We start from the raw sequence: 19,209 nt of genomic DNA, 5'->3' as shown, positions 1-19,209 counted from the left end.
GACAGAAATAGCAACAGAGGCCCTGACTCAAGCGGTGATTTTTCCAGCCTCACAGCAGGGACTAGAACTCAGCCCAGTGGAGGAGGAGCAAAACGAGGCCTGAGGCCAAGAGGAGGCCAGAGCTACCTGTGCCTCAGTTTCACCACCCGAAACACGCAGTGTAGTTGAGTAGATAAGAGGGATCCTAGGAACAGATACCCCAGTTCCAGGCCCACAGGTGTTCCTGCGGCTGTGGAGATGGGCAGAATGGCAACACTGGGTGAGGGGTTGGCATGGGCAAAGGCTTGGCAGGATTCCAAGGCCCAGGTGGTATTTGGTTTGGCTGGGGCATCGGTGAGCTAGAGGGGAGGGAAACTTCTCCATTTCTCTGCACTCTTCCTTAACTCTGCACTCTGTGTCTACAGCAAGTGCAGCCGTGGGGTGCTAAGCGAAACTAGATAGGCCTGCCCTGCAGAGCTTACAGCCAGGACTGGGGCTAACAATAATGAAAGCATCAAAGCATCCGTGTTTGGTTGCACAATGCAGCAGATCAAAAACGGCCCGCTGCTGACCGTTTCATATGGTTCAGTCTAATAAAATTGCAGCTGTGATAGGTGCTTCTATCAAGAAGATACACATGGGGCTGGGGGGCAGGGCAGGGAGACCCTTGAGGGTTAGGTGGGGTCAGCTGTGGTGACCATGAGTTTTGTTCCTGTCCTGACAGCAGTGAGAAAGTATTTTAGGATCAAAACTGCGGTGTGGCATGGCCAGATAAAGTGGCCACCACTTGGTGGAGGATGTTGAGGGGCCAGCGGGGAAGCAGGGAATCAATTACAAAGCCACTCCAGTCCCACCAGGCTAGATGGAGGAATGGAGCAAGAGGAGCCATGGCACTGCATCCAGCCCCAAGGACCAGAAGCTTGGGTGGGTGGGAGTAGGCTTGACCAGGACACAGCAGGTGCTGAGTTGGCTCCCAGGTCCCCAGCTGTTCCCCGCTTCAGGCCTCATAGTTACAGAAAGAAGCCAGGCAGGCAAGTAGAAAATAACCATATTTAATGACAGTACTCAGTAGAAAAAAAAAAAAAAAAAGGCTTTGTACACACTGTACACACATTTACATGATTTTGGAGGATCCCAGTGCTGGGATGAGGGCTGGGAAGGATCTAGCCCAAGACAGGATTGAGGTATGTTGAGGCTTCAAGGGCCCGGGTCTCCAGCAGGAAGCACTCCCATCCCCAGCTGACTCTGGACCTTTTGGCCTGGATCCTGGGGAACATATCCCTAGGATCACCAACTAGAAAGCAGCCAGATCCAAGCACCTGCCCAGAGGTGACCTCTCAAGAAAAGGTAGAAGGCAGTGGTGCCCCTGGCCCCCCTATGCCAGCACCCTGCAGGAACCTCACAGCAGGGAGGGAATGAGGTCTTCAGCTCCCCCAATCCTGCTGAGGTGCTACCCTGAGGGATAAGTATAGAAACTGAGGGCAGGAGGCTTTGACTATGACCTGCACAGGTTGGGTAGGGCTGGCCTGAGACCACCCTCACCCTCAAGTAATGCCAGAGTCTCCTCGCCTAGTCCAAAGCAGTCGCTGGCAGGTGACCACGACCTGCGTGGCCCTCCCTGCAGTTGTCAAGGTGACAGCAGACCCTCCCCACCCTCCTGAGGAAACACAGGCTCCATCCTGTGCCTGGTACCCACAGCCACAAGGATGGCCACTGGTCTCTATCCAATATCAGTGGCCTGGCAGGAGTCAGGAGCGCTGAGGGCATCCAAGTCAGTTAGCGGAAAGTGTTGGCAGGCTCGGTACAGCCGAAGAAGTCAGGGCCCACGAGGCGGGGAAAGCCCTCCAGGGCCTTCACCTTCACAGGGTCGAACTTCCAATAGAGGCGACCTCGCAGAAAGTAGGCATAGCCTGAGGAGAGAGGAGGGTCAGACCTGGGTGAGTGGACACTGGGCCCTGCACCTGCCAGTCAGGATGTGCCCAGGGACAGGCACAGGAGGAAGTTAGATTCTCAGGGCTTGACCACTGTTGTGTTTCTTGAAACCTGCAGGCCCCAGGGTGGCCTTTCTGGAACCTTCAATCCCTTGGAGTACTACCAGTCCCAAGATCTGATCTGGGCTATCATTCCAGCTTGACAGATGCCTGGAGCCTCGGAAACTCAACTCCTACCTCTCAGGAAAGCAAGTCTCCCTCCCCTCACCCCACCCCACCCTACCCCCATGTCAGTTCTATTCCTGTACCTGCCAGCCAGACTATAGACCGGCATCCTGAGGCAAGGTGGGCCATGCAGGTGACCCAGAGCCCCAGACCTACCACAGGACTGCTCTCCCAGTAGGTCCTGATGGGGGAGAACACAGAAGCAAGCTTCAGGGTATGGGGGAAAAAGTACTGGACTGCAAGTCCCACTCTAGTCCTTCAAGATAGTAGGCCAGTTCAGTGGTTAGGAGCAGGGACTGCCTGGGTGGGAGGTCTGGCTCCACACTGTCCATCTAAGTGGCCCAGTTAGGGACCTCATTACGTGAACTTCTGTTTGCCCCTCTGGAAACTGGGTTCACAGCAAGTGTTATATCAGAGGGCTGTTCTGAGAACTGCATGAGACATAAGGAGCTTAGCACTGTGCCTAGAACATCATCGGTCCTCAGTGTGCAGCAGCTATTATTTTACCAGCTATACTGAGAGACCTGGGCAAGTCCTGGCACCTCTCTACCCCTCAGTCTTCCCATCTGCAGTATGGGGGCATGGCATTGCCCTGGCACAAGGAGGAGGGTGGACAAAGGACCCGTGATGAGGAGCTAATGCCCAGCTACCACCAGGTAGGAGATGTGGCTCTTACACCACTTGTACCAGCCACTCCTCTCCCCACCTCAACGCACCATCAGCATCCTGGAAGGCGGCGTCAATCTCAGAGGGCACTCCTCGCCAGTCAGTCACCCGGCGGGGCACGGGGTTGTCCACACGGCGGGTGCTAAGGTGGAAGCGCCAGTAGTCTCCATCTCGGAAGAAGTAGATCTTGTTCTTCTCAGGGCCCCAGGCCAAGGCAGCCTGGATGGGGGGCCCCAGCAGCCCCAGCTCAGAGAGGGGTGAAGGGCCCAGGACTGGCTTCTCACCATTGTATACCCAGTACTGAGTGCCTGCCAGAGAGGGAAGGCTGCAATGGAGCTGCCCAACCACTGTACCCGGCCACCATGGACCTACCTGGCCAACACCACCGCCAGACTTTCCCGGTGTCAGTTTCCTTGTCCCTAAAACACTCAGGCCAGAAATCCCACTCAGCACCCTTATCCCCAGAGGGAAGTTAGCGCCAGTGAGGACAAGTTTGGGTGATACATGCTCTGGGAGCTACTGCATGTGGAAGGTTATTCTAAACAGGAAGGAAACCTCCTAAGCTCTCGATTCTTCCCCTGGCATTTGGTTCCTTGTGACAAGTGCTTCAGACCATTCCCTGGGCCCCATCCTTGCCATAGCAGGCTTGGGCCTCTGTTGATGAAGTCCCTGCCACCTAGAATGCTTCAGGCTCTTGTCTCTCCCCGTTGAAAGTTAACAGCACGGGTTCTGGGGTTGCCAGAATGAGACCATATCCCTGCTATACCTTTTCCAAACTGTGGCGTTAATGAGTCACTGTACCACCTGTACTTCCCAGAGATCTCATCTCTAGAACAGGTGTACTGATCACACATACCCCCTAGGATGGCTTTGAGGGTCGAATGCATGGATGCACAGTCCACTGTGCAATGCCTTCTATCCTGCTCCCATCTTGAGAGCCACCTCCTCTGGGAGCCTCCCAGCTGTGCCCAGAGAAGTGAGTCATACTCTCCCTTGGCACTGCCCATCATGTCTGCCTGGCTGTCCCTACCCTGGGCCATGATATTCCTGGCTCCTGAAGTCTCCTGAGCATGAACCCCAGTCCCCCTCACCTTGGAAGAACCAGATGTGGCCCTGGGCATCTTCAAAGGCTGCATCCACAGGGCTGGGCAGTCCCTGCCAGTGACGAGAAGCCAGTGCAGGGTAGCCAGGCTGCAGCCGGCCCCCACGCAGCCGCCACACAAAGCCCACTTTGAAGAAGAAGAGCTCGCCACGGATGGTGGAGACTGCATCAAAGGTGATCTCGCAGGCATCTGGTGGCACTTCCGGCTGGTGTGGGAGAGAAAGGCTGAGCAAGAGCCCACATTGGAGCCACAGAGGCCAAAGAGTGAAGGGAGCTGGGAGCAGGGCCTCACCTCCAGCGGGGCAATCTCGTTGTCGTCCACCCCAGCCTGAGGGCCCACAGCCGGGGGCCTAGAGGTGGGGGCCGGCCGGGGTTGGCCGTAGAGGTGCTGGATGCCCCTGCGGTCATCCGGGCTAAGACTCAATGGGTAGCGGAATGTGTAGAAAGGGGACATAAGTGCCTTAGCAGCCGTCGTGTGCTGCAGCCCCAGCACATGGCCAAATTCATGGGCTGCCACCTGCAGAAGGTCTGTGCCTGAAAAAGGGAGATAGCCCAGCAATCCCCAAACCTCCTACCAGAAAACACTCAAACTCCAGAGCCCAGGTCAAGGACTTATCCCCATTCTCTACTATCTGTAGTTGCCCCATCTGGAAAATGGGTCCCCAGCCCATACCCTGGTTGTTCCCGATAGTCCAGGTCTCGTCATAGTCAAAGTGGACATCTCCTTCTCGGTGAGTCTTGGGGAAAAAGGCATGAGCCAGGATGCCCCCAGGTCCATCAAATGGCAGGTTGTCTCCATGCCAGTACCTATGGGTGGGTGGGCAGAGTCAGTGGCTACTGACAGGTGGAGCTAGTTCCCGGAGGGGTCTTAGGTAACTGGTTCACCTGGTAAAATCAATCATGATGTCAGCATGGCCCTCATGGACCTCGGTGAAGGTAAGTGGCGTCACCTCGCTCCACACTTGTAGGGCCTCTGCCACCGTCTGCCGCACCTGCTCCCGTACCAGCTGCCAGGGGAACCGGAGGATCCTGGGGGGAGGAGGAGGGGTCTGGGCCTCACTTGGGACAGCCCCCTGATGGCTGTTGGACCCGGAGTTGCCCCTGGATGCTCAGTGGGGATGCATGCATATGGGACACGTGCCAAGTGTGCTCTGGGCCTCAGCTATGGTCCCTCGTCCGCATGGGACCATCTCTGTGTGGGTTTGTATGGCCTTTGGTGCACACAGGTATCTGCATTTGGTGGAAAGAATGCAGGACCAGGAGCCCCAAGACCCACCTTCTAGACCTGATGGTGCCACTCACTGTGGAGAGACCGTGCCCTTTCACCCCAGTCTTGGTTTTCAGTTCCCCACCCAGGATATTTCTGAGCTCCAATCTGTGTGACACCATACCATCTGTCACATGCCATCCGTCCCAGGCCAGCTCTCCACCTGCAGGACAAGTCTGACCTTCCACATCACTCCCGTTATTACTTGCTCACTCACCACTATTCCCATCGGCATGGACCCCAAGCTATGATGGTAGGTCTGAACAATGATGTGGTTAATGCCAAGAGGACCGGCCATGTTTCCCTCGATAACTACAGAGTCCCAGGGCAGGCCTGGTGCTTACTATGTCCACAGTAGGGGCTGCCTGGGTGACTGAAGGCCCCCTGCCCCACATGTCAATGGAGCCACCAGGTGTGTGCTGAGACTTTTTGTGTGTTGACAGAGCTACTGCCCCTCTGATGTGGGAAGGCATGGCTATGGTGGGGTGTTGTCTGTGTGTGCATCTAAGTTGGGGTTTAGTGAGTTGGTCCATGGATGGCTCAGGGGTCGGTGGACACACAGGTCTATTAACCACAGAGATCTGGCTCTAGCACGTGTCTCAAGAAGCAAGTGTGAGGGTGGCAGTTCACACACAGACACACAGGTAGGTCTAGAGCCTGCTCCCACAGCCACTGGCCCCTACCTGTAGGTGAGGTCTGTTTTCTCCCAGCGCCCGCCTGACAGCACAAACCGCTTTTGTCGGTTGCGGGCACTCAACCCATCGGGTGGGTCAGGCACACCGCAGCGGGGAGGTCTGGGGCTGCTTGCTGGCTGGAGAGTCTCCTGGGCGGTAGAGGCAGGTGCCAGGCTGCTGGGAGCAGCTTCATGCCAGGACTGTGGCCCCCTCCTCACATGGCGGTGGGGTGCATCCTGGGCAGGAGAGAGGATGTGAAGGCCTGATCAGGCCTTGGGACCTCATGGCCCATCAGCATACTCATGCTCAACCTGGCCCACCTTGCAGATGGGCAAACTGAGGGCAAGAGAAGGGGTGTGCCAGCCATCACACAACAGGGCCCTTTGTCATGGACTGGCTCAGATTTCCTGTGTCTTCCTGGAGGGCCTGGGCTGTCTGTCCAGCCACTTGGGCCAGTAAGGTCTGGGTGGGGATGCAGCCCCTGACTCCACACACACCCAGGAATGGATCCCACAAAGCTTTTAAGGAAAGGCCAAGCAAGCTCCTCCTGCTCCCCCTACTGGTCCCCACTCCTCCCACCCCAGCAAAGCTTTTTTGCCTCCTTTTCTTCCTTCCTCCACCCCGCCCCCCACCTCTACCCTCTCCAATTACCTAAGCAGGCTCCTGCCCAGGGCCCCCAACACTGCCACACCCCAGTGTGGGTCTGCAGCCCTGTGGCACAGCCTTGGTTTGCTCACCTGACAAATGGGGATGATACCTCCCCAGTGTTGGGCCATGCTTGGGCAGGGGGAGACAGACAATTCCCAGATGCCCAGCCCCACCCAGCCCTGCCAGACTGGAGCCCCAGCACCGCAGATGGGGATTCTAACACAGAGCTCCCACCCCCTGCAACATCCAGGGCAGAGGTCACAGTTTTCACACTTGAAAAAAGCACAAGCTCAGAGAGGTAGGGAGACCCTTCAAGATCATGCAGCAAAGGCATGGCAGAGCCAGGTGAGGAATCTGGTGTCCAGGCAGGAATCAGAAGGTAGTTTCGGGATACTTTGCAAAGCTGTAGAGGCATGGAGCTGTACCATTGGCTAGAGACTAAGTGCCTGCCTGGTCTGGGGCTGACTGGTCTGGGCGGTTGGGGCCTCCCCCACAGCCATATTTGGGGTGGGAGCCAGGTCACCCAGGCCCCACCCTCGCCCTTAGCCTCTGGCAGCTCTCCCAGGCGGTAGGCGTCCCAGGGCTCTGATCCTTGTCCCAGTGCCCCTAGTCTCTCAATTCCAGGGCCACTAATAACTCAACCTCTCAGAGTCACCCAGACTCAACCCTAAAAACACCCCACTAGAAAGGGGTCTTCTGAACACCCAGGGGCACAGCTACCTGAGATATGAGAAAAAACCCTGGACCAGCTTTCTGATTTCAGAACTTGCTTATTGAATGGTTAGTTACCTGGCAGAGCCCAGCCTCACTGGGTTGTGGGTTCCTGTTGATATTGGACTTACTGCTAGTTAAGTACTTTTCACTCTTGCAGTTCACCTGTATCCAGGACCCTACCAACAGTTCCACAGACATGCTCTTAGCCCCTGATGGGACCTCTCACTAACTCTACTGTCATTATCCCCCATTTATCAGTGAGAAAACAGAACCCAGAGAAGTTAAGCAACTAGCCCAGGTAACAGCTGGCTGGTGGTAGGCTGTCTGTGCTCACAACCCACTCCCTACCTGCTACCTCTGCTGTGCTCTTCAGGCTGGAGCCACCCTTCCCCTGGAGGAGGGATCCAGGCTGCCCTCACTTTGATGACAGAAGAGAAGGAATTGGAAATTATTAAGCACCTGCTACTTTCCTGGGCACTCTGTCAGCTCTTTGAACCTCCACCCCCACACTCCCAATAAGGTGGGGATGATATATATGTGAGGTCTCCCATTGAGGATATGGACCCCAGGTCTGTGTGCCTAGCCATGAGAGCCTGCCCTTTCTCCTCCCTACACTGCCCCCTTGACTTCCTAGATAAACAGATTCCTTCCCCCAATCCTGGAAAGGGTAAGACTGGGTTGTCCCCTGGGAGCCCCAAGTAGCCCAGAGCCCAGCTGACCAGCTCTATTTACGCCTATAAACAGAAATCCCTTATCTCCTCTGCCCTGCAGTGAGGCCTGGACCAGCCAGCCATGGAGGGAGGGTAGGTAATGGACACACACACCATACCTTCCTCTCCTGCCCCCATGAGGCATGACAGGTCCTTGCCCAGACCGCTGGATCATGGCACTCTCAGTCCAACAGTAAGAGTCACAGTCTGAGATTCAGAAGGGCCAGTTCTAGGCCATGCTCACCCTGGGTAGAGGGACCCTGGCCAAGTCCCTGCCCTCTTTTAGCTTTGACTTCTCTGTCAAAGGGGGAAGGTACTACAGCAGAGGGCTGAATAACCTCCCTCTCTGGTGCCCACTGCAGCATCTGGCACAGAGAAGAGCCCCTTGCCTGGCCCACCCCCTTGCCCCTGTGGGCCCTCCCCTCCCACACCTGGAAATCTGCTCTCACCACACATGCTACAGCTCCCACCACCCACCTGGTGTCCTGCTCCCCCAAAGTTCCCAGACTACATCATAAACAGGAATTGCAGCTAGCAAAGGTAGCTTGCAGGCCCAGAGAAGACTGACTTGTGCAGGGTCTCTCAGAAAGCCAGAGGCTCATGCTCACTGTCCATGTCACATTCACTGGTCTTGGAGAGTGAGTGAGCAGGAGGCCCTAGAATCAAGGTCTCCAGCCAGTGGTACTTTCCAGTATTTGTTTTCTGGAGCCATCATTTAACGGCTCTTGGCCTCAGTTTCCCCATTACTGGGGTGGGACACATGCTCCCTGCCCTGCTGATATCCTACACTTCATCTTTATGAGCCTTTTCTGGCCTGGGGTCAGACACCCTAACTGAAAGTCCTGGCCCAGAGCCCCTTTCAGATCCCTAAGACCGGTGTGCTTGGTTCTCCCAAGGCTGCTGGGATTCTGTGAGGTGGGGTGGTGGGCACAGACCATGCCTGGTCTCATCTATGGGAGGGTTGGGTAGCAGACACCACCACATTTCTCAGAGGAAGAAAGAGAGCCCAGAAAGGTCAAGGACTTTGGCCAGGGTCACACAGTAAGTCAGAAGAGAGCTGGACCTAGACCTGGGGCCCATGCTTCTTCCACCCACAAGGCCCCCCTCCCCCTACCTCCTCAGCTCTTGGCCTGTCTCCAAAACCCACGTTCCTGAGAAGTGTTTCTTTTTTCGATGCCTTCTCTCCTCCTCCTCCTCCTAGGCCAGGAGCCTTCCTTGGCCTGCCCTGTGGTGGGCACTGAGCTCACTCACCCTGCCTTCCTCTTGCGGGGCACCAAATCACAGCCTCAAATGTACAAGGAACTTCTCAGCTGACTCAGTCTCCTGGCTGAGCTAGAGGCTTGGGGTCAGTGCCTGGGTCAACTTCCAATCCAGAAAACGGGAGGCACCCCGTAGAGGGGAGATAAAGGACCCCAAGCCAGGAAACTGCTGGGTAAGGCCAGGTTAGTTTTGCCCCTCTCTGAGCCTCAGTTTGCTATTGGTCCAACGGGGATAATTAATAAAGACGGCTCTGCCTTCCTCTGTTGGTAGGAGGCGACCCTGATGGGAGGGCACTTTGTTAGGCTGTGAGAAAGAATGGGGAGCATCACTACACCATTCTATGCAGCACCATGCCCCTCTGAGGCTCAGAGAAGTCAAGCAACCTGCCCAAGTTGTGCAGCCAGGCAATAGGCAGGTCCACCAACTGCCCCACATTGAACCTAATCTTCTCCCCACCCCAGTCCCTGCTGGCTCCAGGAACAAATGCAGCCTCTGTCCTACAGGACTGCAGGGCTTTCATCAACCCTGAAAGCTGTGAACTGGGATGGATAAATATTTACAGAGCTTTCCTGGCCCCTGTGATGGCAGCCTGGGGATAAACACGTTGAAGGCGACCCCAAATGCTCCCTGCATATCTGCAGAGTGACAGACAACAGCCCAGCTCAAACCCAGCCCCAACTGACGCTGCACAAGCGTCAAAGTGGCAGTCAGAGGTGACATTGTGTCTCCAGAGTGACAGGTTGTGCCCTCTCCTCCCATTACCTCATTTAATCCTCAGTGCCCTGTTATCCCCCACCCACCCGCCAAGACTGAGGGGTGGGATCCTAAGACACAAGAGGGCTCACCTAGGGCACCAGGTTTAAGCCCAGATCTAATTCCTGAACCAGTGAGGTCAACTGGCTACCCAGGGTGATTTCTGACTCTCCCAAATTCAAAGGGAGTGAGAAGAGTTGGGGAAGAGGCAGAGCCTTGGGACTGAGGTACCTCCTTTCCCTAACCTACCCATCCTGTCCTCTTTTGCTCCCATAGCCAGGATGGGGCAAGCTGGCCAGGGTAGAGCTGGTGTGACTGGAGAGAGGGGCCCAGGTTGGTCAGATCTCCCTCCTCCAGATGGTCTCACGACTCCTGCCTGGCACACCTCCTAATGCTCCCATCCCTACCTGGGTGGTCTGTATGCTTCAGCTGAGATCCAGGGGGCTTGTGGGCTTGCAGCTGCCCAGGTTCTGCCTGACCACCCTTGTGATTGGTCCCTCAAAGCCCCAGCTGGAGGGGAGGGTGCTGGGCACACACAGGCTGTCACACAACACCCCACGATTGTCCTTCCTCTACTCACTCTGCTGCCTTCTCACATGGACCGTCTTCTCTCTTCCCTTTCTCTTCCCAGCCCCTTCCTTTCTGAGGGTCTCAGCCGCCCACTTTCGGTTCTTTCTTTCTCTGTCATAAACACATGCGTGTGTGTGCGCACACACACACACCACAGCTCTCACACTCGTGCTGTCCTGGCTTCACACCTCCCAAACTTGCCACTTGTAGGTGCCCAGTTGGAGCCACCTCTTCTGGGCTCAGACCCCATTTGCCCCAGGGCAGTGCTGTCCTCCCAGCTCTTCTTTAATCCTCCAGCTCACTGCACCCCTGGAGGTGTGCTCACCGAGGCCACACACCAGGAGGCTGACACCAGCCTGAGGCTTTGTCCGCGCGAAGAATAGGAGGCCCTGTAACCACTCCCTCTGCTACCTGGTCCAGGAAACAACCCAGCTTCTGCAGCTGGGGAGCCGAGGAGCAGGTCCCCACGCTGGGAGGGGGCGTGCGTCTAGCGCAGAGTCCCGCCTCACCAGCCTGAGCAATCCCGGCGCAAGCTCCACTTGCACACCTCCAGGGACGGGAAGTTCACTATCTTTCACGTCCATAGGGACCCAGAAAGCGTTTCGGGTAACGTGCCTCTCCAGGCCACCCTGGTGCCCCCGTGGGTCCGGGTCCAGCTCGGTCACTGGGCCCAGCCCGCGTGCCCGGCACCCCCTCGGCGAGGAGCGGCCGACCAGCTCCAGGCACTCACCAGGGGCCGCGGGGCCCGGGCCAGCAGCTGCGGCGGCGGGAGCAACAACAGCAGCAGCGGGAGCAGGAGAGCGCGCGGGGCCGCGCTGCGGAGCCGGGCGGCCCGAGCCATCCGCCCCGGGGCTGCTGAGCCTGCTGGGCCGCGCCGGGCCACCGCCCCTTATAGCCTTCGCCCCGCCCCGGCCCCGCCCCACACGCCTTTTGTTCTAAACTCTCCCCGCGGAGGCCCCGGCCAAGGTGGGGGAGGTGGAGGGGAAGGGCTGGTCCCGCTAGGGCTGGAGGCTCGGAGACCCAGTCCTTCCTAGGATCGGGAGAACCTGAGGTCTAAGAGGCCTGGTGTTGGGCGCCCAGGCCAGCTGGTGCTACTCCAGACCTCACTTTCCCTGCTGTGCTGTGGGGAGTCTGACAGGAGCCGAATTTGACTCCTCCTGGTCCCTACCCCACCTTTGGAAGGGGCTTTCCTAGCTGATCTCCCTCGTGGCCTAACCTCTGACCTACTGCTAGCCTATGACAGGTGGTTGTTCCCAGGGCAAGTTCTCCTTAGAGCCTTAGCTGATAGGTCTGGAAGATGGCATAGCAGCCCCTGTGAAACAAGGGATGTGTCTCAGGGGAAATTGAGGCATAAGGAGGTGGCTAGCCAGTCCCCAGCTTAGAACATGTAGACAACTTATAAATGGGAAAACTGAGGGCCCAAGATCAGGCTTTCCCATACCAGCAGGCAAGTGGAGGGGTCAGGAAGGAGGATGCTATCGGTAGACTGAGGCAGGCAGGGAGCCAGTCTCTGAGTGGGGACACTTGTGGCTCAAGAGACTAACACACTCCACAAGGGCCCTAGGGGCCAGGTTTCTGAGACCTGAGAGAGAGGAGGTGAAAATCAAAGGAGAGGGTGATGTCCATATGCTGGAAGGGATCCTCCACTCGTGACCAGGTGCCTCACCACTTCAACGAAGGCAATCTGCTCCATCATGGGCAACCCCACAGAGCCAAAACCCAAGCAGTGGCTCCCATCCTACCAGGCAGGGTCCTGAGAGGCTGCAAGGTGAGGCTGTGGGCACCCAGCCAGGGCGTAAGAAGGGAAGGAGACCAACAGGGAGAAGAGGGCGATCAGGCTGACTCAACCCCTCCCTCCAGGTTCCGGTCCAGGGAGCCCTCTCGGCCTCTCCAGGAAGGCTCCACAGAGACTCCTAGAGGGCCAGAAGAGGAGAAACAAGGCATCAGCTATCTTTACTACCTGGAGTGTGAGCAATCTGTTTCTTTAAAGTGACTCACTTTTACTTGGGGTGATTTCATCTTCCCTACAATCCCGGTGCTACAGGGCCCCCCACTGGCACACGGGACAGTGATAGGGGAGGGTAAAGAAATTAGAGCTCCTTCCCGCCCAAGGGTCATATGTGATTACTGCAAAATCACTCAGAAAAAAAACCTATAAACCTCAAGCTCCTGAAGGGCTGGGAAGCGTCCTAAATCCGCGCCTCAGCCCTTCCCTTGGCCTGGAACCAAGGTGGTAGAATCGCGAGGCCACAGTATTCAAACCCGCGGCCAACGCCTCTGGGCACCCAGAGGGCCTTTGGAATGGGCATGCTGCTAGTATGTCGCTAAACACTGTCAGTGTCCGGCGCTGCATCCGTGATGCAGGGTAGGGTGCTTGGCCGCATGGGGGGTTTCATCCCACCCCAAGATGGTGCTGCCCAAGACTGGCCAGGGTTGTGGCTCATTTAGGGCAGGATGGAGTCGAAGAAGGGCTCCGGACGCCCCCTGGCGGAGGTTCTGGGGATGGGTCGCGCTGGGATTTCCTTCGGGAATTTCTTCCCCGCGACCCTGACATCAAGTCGTAGTCAGTAAACCCAGTCCGTAGGAGGGGGACCAGAGCCTGGCCTGGCGCCCCGTGCCCCCCACCTTGCTGGTTTCAACCGGTCGCCTCCCTGTCAAGTTCTCCCCTGGCGCTCGGACACGAACCAACTCCACTCCCAGCGCTCCGCGATAGTTTCTGACGGGACTTTGCCTGTCGCCCCGGCGTAAGTCCTCGTCACTTTGCAGCGTTGGTCCGTGTCCCCAGGGCCCACACAGCTCGGGCCAGGCGCAAGGAGGAAGCAGGGTAACATTTCCAGCTAAGAAGGACGCTGAAACGAGGTGATGCTTGAAGGGACAGGTCTCGGAGACCCGCGCGAAGGTGAGGGCGGCCCCAGGCCTGGCTTCTCCCTTTGGGGGCGTGTCCCCTAGGCCCCGCCCCTTGGCGCCAGCTGAGTTTAGCGGCGCCACGTTCGTCCCGAGACAGAACCGCTGCCACTGTCGTCTCTGACTGCGCTTGGCCGAGTCCCACCGTCATCACCATGCCCCGGGGAAGCCGCAGCGCGGCCGCCCGGCCAGCCAGGTGTGAGCAGGACAGGCGCCGGGTGGGGAGAGGGCTAGGAAAGCGGGGGCACTCCCCCACCAGGGCGTAATAGTGTGACCTTGGCGACTGCTACGCCATCTTGGTGGGGGGAGGGGCGGGGTGCTGCAACCACGTGTCTAAGACTGTGGTCCCCCACCCTCTGGGGGGAGGAGGGGAGGGTTCGTGCCCGGGAGTCGAAGGCCCTTGGGGTCCCAGTTCCGGGGTCCGGCTGGGATTGACTCTACGTCTCCCCCCACACGCAGCCGCACCGCCGCGCCCTCAGTTCACCCGCCAGCGCACCCGCCGCCGTCTGCTGCTGCACCGGCCCCTACCCCGTCAGGCCAGCCCGGCCTGATGGCGCAGATGGCGTCCACTGCCGCTGGCGTGGCTGTGGGCTCGGCTGTGGGACACGTCGTGGGTAGCGCCCTGACCGGAGCCTTCAGCGGAGGGAGCTCAGAGCCTGCCCAGCCTGCCACTCAGCAGGTGAGCTGCGGGCTCAGGAGAAACTGAGGCCCGCTTCTCTCAAGGCCACATAGTAAGGAGCTGCTGGAATGTCCATGAAGGAGTGCTGTGGCGTGTTCAGAGCTGCCTCAGGCCCAGGACTTTTCCCAAGAAGGGTCTTATTCCTCTGCTGTTGGCCTCCTGTCACTCACAGGCAGGCTCTCCTAGTCCCTTCCCTGAGGCCAAGGTCCCTAGACTCCCAGGGATACACCAGCACTTTAAAAATGGAAAAGCCAAAGTCCTTAGCGGTTCAGAGACTGGCCCAAGGTAACCCAACCTAGTGGAGGGGGGGGATGTTGAAGTTCTGAGTCCCTGCTCTCCCTGTTCCCAGGTTCTGCCCTGTAGACCTTGCATCCCAAGGGCAAGGGGTAGCCAGCGACTCTGGGCCTGTTTCTTATTGGCTTATCCCCTACTGGGTGCCCCACCAGTCCTGAGCCACATGCGGCTTAGTGGCAGGGTCAGGGGTCATGAAGATCAGTATGGCTGAGGCTGGAAGCTACTGGTACTTGTGCAGGTGGGGCTTATACTCCAAGAGTACAAGCACAACGCCATGCTTTTCCAGAGCCTTCTCCCACCTCTCAGGCCCTACATGCCCAGTGAGCCCATTATGAGGCAATTGGGAAATACCGTCTATACCAGCACTAGCATCGGCTAAGTGGGTTTGACAGGGCTGTGAGCTCCTTCTGTTTCACAGAGGGAACAGCTGAGTGTAGACAGGGTAGGCTGCCAGGGATCCCAGGGGCACCTGGGCTGGGGGTGTGGGGAGGGGCAGGCAGCCCCCAGCTTTGGAACCCACTTCTGGGTGGCAACCTGGAGCTGACATTGCTGCCTCCTGTGCCATACCCTAGGCCCCCATCCGCACTGGCCCCCAGCCCCTGCAGATGGGGCCCTGCGCCTATGAGATCAAGCAGTTCCTGGACTGCTCCACCACTCAGAGTGACCTGTCCCTGTGTGAGGGCTTCAGTGAGGCCCTGAAGCAGTGCAAGTACAACCACGGTGAGCAGCTCCTGACTGGGGCAGGAGTGGGAGGGGCAGTCCCGCTTCCTGAACCTGCAGGCTGACCCTGAGCCTGTGCCACCCCTCCCTCCACAGGTCTGAGCTCGCTGCCCTGAAGAGACTGGTGTAGACCGGTGCAGATCCATGAGCCAACCCTGCACCCACCTTCACCCCTTCACCAACAGCCAGACCACTATGTCAGATTGTACCCATGTAGCTGGGGTTGGAAGTGAGGAGGGGGTTTCTCACCCCGCAGATGACCGGAGACGCAAATGTGCAATTAAAAGAGTTTATTTTAGACCATAGCCTGCTGTGTGCCCTCTCATTTAGTTTATCTGCTGGGGTGGGGTCAGGGGGCATGGATGGATGTCCAACGGAGGGGTGGAATGTTTCACTTTATGCCAGCATCCTGGGTGCGGGAGGGGGAGGAGCCCTGTTGTAATTTGATGACCTTGACAATCCAAATAGGGATGAGTCATTAGCAGGGACCCCAAGGGCACCTGACTCTAGGTGCTGAAATCCCTGGATAAACCTGTTGTCTCCCCCTGTCAGGGTTGCTTGCCCCCACACCTTTGGATCCCCTTCTCTGCACCCACGTCTTAGGGGCCCCCCCTTGGTGGCCTCACGTCCGGTCTGTGACCTTGCCCCTCTTGCTGATGGCAGCTTCTCAGTAATTCCAGATTCTGCAAGAAGAATGCCACTGGGCTGCTATCTGTTTGGGCCTGATGACACATGGCAGAGGTCATGGCCAACCCCCTTGGATCTGAGTCCAGCTCAGCCACTTGGCTGTAATGTGCCAGGTCACAGGGCCTGCTGAAACAGAGAAGCAGGCCCTTCGATCCCAGGGCAGACCTCACTATCATGTGCTCTGTGCTACTGCCTTCCTTGAGTTCACCAGCTCTGTGTTGAGCACCTACTGTGTGCCAGGCCCTATTCGATATCTCTGGGGGCACTGAGGATGTTCCTGCCCTTGGGCGTTTATATCCCAGTGGAGTGGTGGGAATGTCTCTTGGTGCACTGTGTTCTAGCTTGTATGTACTTCTGCGTGTGGGGTTTTCTGGGGGAGGGGGGTTTGGGGTCTACCTCTCAGCACACATAAGTCTGTTCCCTGGGACTTCTGGGTGTGAGCATTCCTCCAGGTGTCTATGTCTCCTCCTTACCTGGCTCCTGGCCCCAGCTAACGGGTCCTGGATGGCAGGGAGCCCTTCCTTCGTGGCTTTGAAAGGGGACCTTGCTCCTGGTGGTCACGCCGAGTGCTCATGCGCCTCCTCCGGCCATCACTTGTGGGTTGTAGGCCTGACAGGCAGCGAAGCTCCTCTGGAAGGCCCAAGAAGCCCTACCTATGGGAGCTGGGGAGAAGGCGCACCCTCCCCCTGGGGCTGTAGCGTGAGACTCACCTGCGAGCTCTGGACACTGGTCATCCAGGTTCTCCAGTAGGGACTCGTAGCGGGTGGGCGCCCCATCCTCCCCCTCTGTGGAGGGAGTAAGACCGATTCCTGACTGGCCTGGTGGTTCCCACCTTCACCTCTCACTCGACCTATTTGCTGGCCCTGGCTGGGGTCAACAAGGCATTGGATGGGAAGGGTCAAGGCTAGGTCCTGGCCAAAGTGGGGGATGGCCCGGGCCTTGGGTGGTCTCGGACTGCTGTCCCCCTCTCACATCCCAACATAACTCCAAGGGGAAATCTTGGGCCCCACTTACTGATGATCTGCACAAGGACATAGGTCCCACGCTCCTGCAGCAGGGGGCTGCCCATGGAAGGGGCCTGGGAAGCCCCCTCATCCAGGCTCACCAGGTGCCCATCCTCAGCCAGGAGGGCAATGGTCGCTGGGAGGGCAGGGAGAAAGGCAAGGCAGGGGCTGGTACCTCTGCCTGGGGACCCTTGGCCCCTCCTCCCCAGCACCCCTCCATGCCCCCTCACCATCTGGGGACACCTGCCCCCTCTGCCTCAAGTGGGCAGTGAGTGTCACCAGGCTGCACCAAGTGTTCACCAGCTCCCAGCAGCCAGCTGTAGGGACAGGGCAGAAGTGAGTGAATGGGACCCTCTGCTTCTCCCAGTCTGGGACCATCTGTCTCACTTTCATCTCTTCTGTAACCCGAGGAGGGAACAGGTCTCCAAGATTAAGACTGTACCCTCCTCCACCCATCTTCTGAGATGTCAGTGACCAGGGCACATAGCTCATGCCTCCTGCATTGGGTTCCCCCCTCCCACTCCAGCGCCGCCTCTACACAGGACTTCTCTCCAGCACCAGACCCCCCCATTCTCCTACCCCAGCCCCACCTGCCACCAGAAGTCCGGAAATCTTTAAGTGTGGCTAGAGCTTTAGGTGCCTAATGTGCCCTGAAGCTTGAAGACAACTGACTGAATTAGAGACTGTGTAATTTAACAACATGCCCTGTGGTGTTGTGGTGGGTGTTCTCCTAGAGGAGCCCACTGGAATTTCCCACAACCCAGCCACCAGCGTTTTCCCTCAAGGGACTCCAAGCATTTGCCCTGTCTTCTCATAGAACTGTTTCCCTAAACCCCCCATCCCCTTACCCAAGTGCACCCCCCTTCCTCACACTGCCTCCCCACCCTCCCCTAGGGCGGAGGAAAGCAAGCCTCTGAATGTACTCTCCCCCTACCTGTCTCAGGACAGGGGATCCCGCTTACCTCCAAACATCACTGTGATAAACATGACTCTGCAGGGGAGAGTAGACAGATGTGTGGGCTTCGATCCCCTAACCTCCAACTTCCTGACTAAGGAAGGATCTGGGGCTGAGATCTATTCTGGGTGGGGCCCTGCCAGGAAACGTGCATACGTGTTTGGGAATGGGTGGGTGGATCCAGGCTTAGGTTCTTGCTTGGCCACCGTTGGAGCTGGGCTCCACCAGCCTAGAGGGGTCCCTGCAGCTAGTTCAGGACGCCTGGCCTCCTCTTCTTCCTGCTTGCTGGGTCAGAGCAGCTTTCTGGGTCAGAGCAGCCGGAAAGCAGACTGAGGCCCTCCCAGCTTCCAATCTGGTCTCCATGGCAGTGGGAGCTGCCAAGTCATCTAGGCAGCAAATGCCTTCCCCACAGTATCCTGGTAACAGGATCTGGGGCTGGAGTATGGGCACTCCCTAAGGCAGGGCTAGAGTGCGGGCTCAAGCCTTGTAGTCCACGGATGGCCCAAGACCACATCTCCCCACCAGTACAGACAGAGCTCGCAGGCTGAAAGTGGGAGAGGACCCTGTCCCTGGGAAAACTCCCAACTATGAGCTGCGGCCATGGCCAAAGCCTGGTATCCTCACCAACGTTGCTCTCCCCTACCTTCTCAAGGCCCTCTTCCCTGTGCTGTCTTTGCTCTCCTTTCCCTCTCTGCTTTCCTCCACACCTTCAGCCTCCTCTCTCTTTCCTTCTCTCCTTGTTCCATCAAGTTTATTGAGATATGATTTACAGTAAAATTCACTTAAAGTGACAAAAATCTGACAAATCGCATAGAGCCACCACCACACTGGGGAGGCAGATCATTTCCCTCACCCCCAAAATTCCTTTATGCCCCGTTGTAGTCAATGCCGCCCCCTGGCAGCCACTGCTCTGTGTTCCGCCCCTGCCTTTTCCAGAATTGTATACAACAAATCATAGAGCATGGAGCCTTTTGAGTCTGGCTTCTTTCACTTAGCATGAGATTCACTCAGGTTGTTGTGTGTATCAATGGCTCATTCCTTCTTATTGCTGAGAAAGGTCCCATTGTCTAGATGTGCCACAGTTTGTTGATCCACTCACCTATTGTTTGGATTGTTTCCAGTTTTTTGCCATTAGGATTAAAGCCAGTACAGACATTTTTGTGCAGATAGGTTTTTGTGTTTCTGCGCCAATCCGTGCCCATCCTTTAACTTTTTCTCTCATTTTCTCTATCATCTTCTTTCCTTCTTCCCCCTAGCGCCTTTCCCTCTGTCTCTACCTCTTCGTTTCTGTCTCCTGCCCCTTCTCCATGAGCCTCTACCAGACCCCTTCAGCCAGGATGCCAGGTAGGTGTCTGGAGCAGGCTCCCATCCTGTGCCAGCTCCCTTTTCCCCAAGGTTTTAGAAATGCCTTCTCCCCCCTTCCCCCACAGTGATTAGGCTGTTTGTCCTGCCCTCTGGGCCACTGAG

At 57.4% G+C, this 19,209-nt stretch overlaps 3 protein-coding genes across 5 annotated transcripts; 1 reads left to right on the top strand and 2 right to left on the bottom strand.

Annotated features, from left to right (window-relative positions):
• Window positions 1–1,015: 1,015 nt before the first annotated feature.
• Window positions 1,016–11,403, bottom strand: MMP11 (matrix metallopeptidase 11). The gene is made up of 8 exons (XM_043558238.1): window positions 11,230–11,403; window positions 5,854–6,080; window positions 4,789–4,932; window positions 4,577–4,710; window positions 4,196–4,437; window positions 3,893–4,109; window positions 2,852–3,109; window positions 1,016–1,889 (listed from the first exon to the last, which is right to left on the bottom strand). Exons 1-8 carry the CDS (start codon window positions 11,338–11,340, stop codon window positions 1,756–1,758), a joined length of 1,467 nt encoding a protein of 488 aa, XP_043414173.1. The 5' UTR covers window positions 11,341–11,403; the 3' UTR covers window positions 1,016–1,755.
• Window positions 11,404–13,450: 2,047 nt separating this feature from the next.
• On the top strand, window positions 13,451–15,401 carry CHCHD10 (coiled-coil-helix-coiled-coil-helix domain containing 10). Its single transcript, XM_043558233.1, has 4 exons — window positions 13,451–13,599; window positions 13,863–14,082; window positions 14,949–15,096; window positions 15,193–15,401. Exons 1-4 carry the CDS (start codon window positions 13,559–13,561, stop codon window positions 15,210–15,212), a joined length of 429 nt encoding a protein of 142 aa, XP_043414168.1. The 5' UTR covers window positions 13,451–13,558; the 3' UTR covers window positions 15,213–15,401.
• On the bottom strand, window positions 15,372–17,774 carry CD3H22orf15 (chromosome D3 C22orf15 homolog). Of its 3 annotated transcripts, none has more exons than XM_043558236.1 (5): window positions 17,750–17,774; window positions 17,018–17,104; window positions 16,789–16,923; window positions 16,494–16,574; window positions 15,372–15,818 (listed from the first exon to the last, which is right to left on the bottom strand). In XM_043558236.1, exons 1-5 carry the CDS (start codon window positions 17,772–17,774, stop codon window positions 15,805–15,807), a joined length of 342 nt encoding a protein of 113 aa, XP_043414171.1. In that variant the 3' UTR covers window positions 15,372–15,804. The 3 variants fall into 3 exon arrangements, with proteins under 3 accessions (XP_043414171.1, XP_043414170.1, XP_043414169.1); XM_043558235.1 differs by having other exon boundaries at window positions 15,372–16,413; window positions 16,494–16,568; window positions 16,798–16,923; XM_043558234.1 differs by having other exon boundaries at window positions 15,372–16,574.
• Between the last annotated feature and the right edge of the window lie 1,435 nt (window positions 17,775–19,209).

The sequence above is a fragment of the Prionailurus bengalensis genome, chromosome D3 (genome assembly GCF_016509475.1).
Source record: "Prionailurus bengalensis isolate Pbe53 chromosome D3, Fcat_Pben_1.1_paternal_pri, whole genome shotgun sequence".
Lineage (NCBI taxonomy): Eukaryota > Metazoa > Chordata > Mammalia > Carnivora > Felidae > Prionailurus > Prionailurus bengalensis.
Note: the sequence above shows the minus strand (reverse complement) of the source record. Positions and strands in the feature narration are given on the sequence as shown.